This window comes from Pollachius pollachius, assembly GCF_949987615.1.
Source record: "Pollachius pollachius genome assembly, chromosome: 5".
Classification (NCBI taxonomy): domain Eukaryota; kingdom Metazoa; phylum Chordata; class Actinopteri; order Gadiformes; family Gadidae; genus Pollachius; species Pollachius pollachius.
In genome coordinates, this window is record NC_136938.1 from 9,315,374 (window position 1) to 9,320,373 (window position 5,000).

Sequence of the window (5,000 nt, forward strand, 5' to 3'; positions counted from 1 at the left end):
TCCCAAAACTAATTCCAAGACGAAAGAGAAGATGTCTCTAATTGAGGCATTACTTTGGACTGGTGTCGGCCCCCACACACACATACACACACACAACCACAACAACACACAACCAAACCACACCCACATATGTGCACACACACACAAACACACACAACCAGACGACACACATATGTGTGCAGACACATGCACGCACACACACACACACAACCCCAAACACTGACATATATGTGCCTCACATGCATACACAAACACACACTCATACCCGCAGAAATACACACATACATGCACACACACCTTCTGGTGAAACATATCGATAGCCTCATACCATAATTGCCTCAGTCATATTTTGGCCAAATTGTGTTGTCTAACCTAACTCTACTCTCCTAACACTGCTGATTCACTGTGCCTCATTGGCTATATCCTAAGCTAATTAGAGTGCTTTTTACATTCCATAATCACTATCTGATAATGGTGGGGGAAAAATCGATTCTGTTCAGTATCGCAATATTTTTCTGTTCAGCACGCACCTATATCGATTTGTAGCGCAAAGCATTGCAATATATATATTTTATATTATTATTATTTCTTTATCATTATTATCATAATTCTTTTTACTACAAAAAAGCTAATATTCTCAAATTAATTTCACATTTTGGGTGATTACCTTGCAGCCAACAGGACTGGACTCTAGCGGGACACATTTGTGTTTCTTTATTTTGCTTAACGATAACGAAGATCATCTCATGTACCCCCGCTCATGTGTCTCACCTTCTTTGCCTTCCTCCTTGTTGTGTTTCTTCAGCCATTCGATGTTCTTGCGGATGGCTTCCAGGTACGTCTCTGACTTCCCAGGCTGGCCTATAGCAGAGAGAACCCCATCATTATTAATTAATTATATTCGAAAAACATTCTTATCCCGGACAGCAGTTCTTGTATTTATACAATCCACTCTCTTTCAGAATAATCCTGACCTCCTGTTACGCTGCTGAAAATAAAACATGGCTGGATTTAGAATATAACCGAATAACATTATGTATTAACTGTCAAATGTATTAACCAAGTAAATTTGGAAGACACCATATTGACGGAGCATAGTGAAGTGCTTATAAAATGTGAACATCTTCTTGATCTTAAATCACCAAGGCTGTCTTGACTCAGAGCAGCGGAGCACACACACACACACACACACACATCAGTGCTCTGCTGTGACGACATCTCTGCGCTCAGCGTCTAAATTAAACTGATAAAGACGCGAGCAGACCACCTCCTTGTGTAGCGTTGATACATTTTAGGGCTTATTAAAGTATGAATTTTCCACGCCAACTGTTAGCTTAGGGACGGATAACGGATAATATACTATAGTATAATAACCATCTATGACGCCCTCCGTTGATTTCCTTCATATCCTTAGGGAAGTGGTATAGATAAACTGATAATCACTGAGCGTGTGTGCGTGCGTGTGTGTGTGTGTGTGTGTGCATGCGTACGTGCATAAGTGTGTTTCTGTGTGCATTTGCATGTTACATGATACATACTTACTTTACTAGACCGGCTTAAAGCTGCTCTATTCCCTGATCAAATATCAAAATGTATCAGCTGAGATTGTATCGTGTCATCGTACGTTTGAAATATCTTTTTTCAGCAAAATGTGACAATAAACACAATAACAACGCAAGCACTAACGATCCTAATGAATGAGTCATTCTGCTAACGAGGCCCATCTTTGAGCTTATGTGAAGGTGTGAAATGTATGTTAAAAAATTAATGAATCAAACAACAACAAAAGTACCGCTCTGTCTAACGCCTGGGCCAGAAGGGTTGTGTGTGACGCTGTGATGTAGTAGTAGCATGAGTAGCAGTAGTAACAGTCGCAGCAGCAGCAGCAGTAGTAGTAGTAGTAGGGGACTGACTGATCTCAGTGGGCGGCTGCTCCCCTTTGGTTGAGTCCATCAGGTTCTCATACTCCTTCTGCATCTTGGCCGCCCCCTGCTTGGTGTTGTCATCGTCGTCCGGGAGCTTGCCTGAGACAGAGGACAACGACGCAGGTTGAAGTCACCCAGGGATGCACCCACAGATATCCATTCACTCACAACATGCCATTATCTCCTTACATTCAGTGTTGGAAGGGGCCGATGTTTGACTGGTTAATACAATGCGACATATTACCTCCGGCAGTGTTATGATTACATGTTTTGTTCATACAGATGTACATTTTCTTTGATACAGATGTAAATATTATTTGATACACTTTCTTTCTTTCCCTATTGCTGAGGGGTTTATTTAGAATAGAATAGAATAAAATACAATTCTTTATTGTATATATTTATACAAACAAAATCTATCTCTCAATCCATCCATTCTTCCATCCATCCATCCTTCAATCCTTCCATTCTTCCATCCATCCATCCTTCAATCCTTCCATCCTTCCATCCATCCTTCCATCCATCCATCCATACATCCATCCATACATCTATTTATGCATTGACCTATGTGAACAGATTGGTATCAGTCCAGGTGTTTGCTCAGCCGTGGCTAAAAGCCTCTGGTCTTTACAGAGTGTACCCTCTGACGCACCTAGCCCTGTCGTCGGCCACAATGGGTCACTAATGGGCCCTGCTAATGGTATTTACCAAGTCATGATGCCATTCTACACACCGTATAAACATGATGGACAATGCGTTTGTGCATTGAAGCAGGCAGGGTCGATATTGCAACTCTGTGACAACACAATATAAATGCTTTACTTACATATATATCATCTCTCTCACAGCTGTATTTGCAAAGTCTACCTTTAAACCGCATTTCTGCTTTAATTGTATCCTATTTTCTCTGTTTCTGTTTCATTCTAGGTATTGTGTGGGGCTTTTTTCCGCGTGTCAGTAGGTCTCGTGTGCCGTGTTAGGGATCTATTTACCAGCGAGCGCGGTGAAGTCCGGATTGCCCAGAGCCTTGCCTAGCTTGTTCTTCGTCTGCAGGGCAATCATGGCATCCAGGTTCTCTGAGTGGGGGGAAAAACAAACAAACACAGCGGTGAGAGTCAGCCGGCTGGCTGCAATTTATTAAACCAACAGAGCCATGAAAGCAGCCTGGTCATTCTGAAGCCCCATTTCCTGTAATTTTCAGAGGGTGATTACGAACAGAGAGGGAAATGTGTGTCATCTAAATCGGGCAAATAGGAAGACTGTTTGGATGACAAAGGCTAAACGAGCTGTGATTTTTACACTCTCTCTTTCCACTAGCTCGATTTGATATTGTTTCTTATGCCTTCCTCCATTGTAACCCGATTCTTCTTCTGTGGCTAATTAGATTACTAAATGACCATTCTCTCTCTCTCTCTCTCTCTCTCTCTCTCATTCTCTCTCTCTCCCTCTCTCTCTCTCTGTTCTTCCATCCCCACTATCAGCCTCCTGCCCCCCAACAGGACACAAACACCCCCCCCCCCCCCCCCCCCCCCCACCCCCCTCCATCTCATGAACCTTATCTCTGAAAGGCAGATTATCTGTGATTGACAGCTGCTTGTGTGACATTTGTGTAGTCAGGTGATTCACTCCACAACACCGTAGTAGTCAGAATGGCAGGGGGGAGGGGAGGCTGACAACAGCTGGTTGCTAGGCTACGGCATAACACTATCTGCTCATCTCTGTGCAACAAGCTATAGAAGTACCGAGGTGCCGAATAAAAACGTACGATGTATCAAATTGTCGCCGACATCGTCGGGCATAAGGCTGTGTGTTTATTGACGTGTGTCTGTGTGCCTGTCTGTGTCTAGGGGCCGCAGGGTTTTCCAACCAGTAGACATAAATCAAGGGATCATTAGCGGTAATGTGTCAGTCAGCGGTCCCTCTGCAGGGGGAGCCTGGCTATTGATTGGTGCCGGGGGGCGACGCGTCACCAACAGGTGTCTGTGTGCTCATCATCATTTGCTCAGCTAATTAATGTTTTTTAAAATATATATTGTAAAATGAGCTTTTGAATGTTGATTCTGTGATGTGAAATAGCTAAGTGTGACTGTGAAACACCGAAATGGTTCCTCTTTGTTAGCATTGACCTTTTTCTGTATATGATTTTGACTGTCTTGTTCCAGTATTCTGTATGGATCCTTCCCAATGCTCTTCTCATAAACACGGCATGATTAAAAAAAAATAACAATAAAATCTTGGCCCTCTCCAACCGACACTTCCACCTTCACGTCCGAAACGATGTAATACGATGGACAAAGTGAAGCTCCTGGGAAACGCCGCCAGGGACTGAGAGAGAGCCCGGCCAGCGCTGATGACATGTGGCAGACCTTTCAGTGGTCGGCTGTAAAGCCGGTTGGCCATAAAGTCTGCTTCGTTATGGGAGTTCCCTGACCCTAATCTTGCCTCTAAAAGCGGCCTTACTGCACTACTGTCTGCGCTCATAAGATACATTATCTTGGCTGCTGGAGCACACCAGGTAACACATTAAGCACAGACCGATCTGTCAAACTGGTGCAAACTGGTGCAAACTGTTGCAAAATGGTGCACTAATGCACTCTGGGTACTCTGCGTACTAATGGATGTGGTGTAAGATCCTCTGCGGTTACCAATAAAAAAAGAAAACATAAAACACATCTCAGATAAGGTAGTTTAGTGCGAGTCCAGCGCTTATCCCCCCCCCCCCCAAAACATGCAGACCAGGGTTTTTAAAACCACCAGAAGGGACGGCCAGCCTTCTCCTCTCCTTACCCAGATAGGAGACTCCCTCCTCGGGCGTGATGGTGCCGTACTTCACCATCATCTTCACAAAGTCGATGAGCGTCTTCATGATAGTGATCAGCGTCTCCCTCTCCTGGGCGTCCTGGTCTGAGGAAGCAGAACCACCAGAGCGTCGGTGAAGCAGGGCAACATCATCACCAGCGATGGTTTTTTATAGCCTATAAAGTTGACAATTTCCCTTTTTTTCCCGCGATTAATCATTCAGTCCACAAATAGTCTGGAATGCCATTGCCCTCACAAATGATTCCAAAATGACCC

General features: G+C 44.0%; 1 protein-coding gene across 1 annotated transcript in view; it reads right to left on the reverse strand.

Moving 5' to 3' along the window:
* Positions 1–5,000, reverse strand: part of scg3 (secretogranin III) — a gene marked incomplete at both ends in the record, with an annotated part of 15,689 nt that overhangs the window by 4,097 nt on the left and 6,592 nt on the right. The window contains 4 exons of the mRNA XM_079736118.1: positions 772–861; positions 1,914–2,024; positions 2,918–3,001; positions 4,713–4,829. Of these exons, the coding sequence (XP_079592244.1) occupies positions 772–861; positions 1,914–2,024; positions 2,918–3,001; positions 4,713–4,829 (402 nt within the window). The remainder of the gene's footprint in view (positions 1–771; positions 862–1,913; positions 2,025–2,917; positions 3,002–4,712; positions 4,830–5,000) is intronic.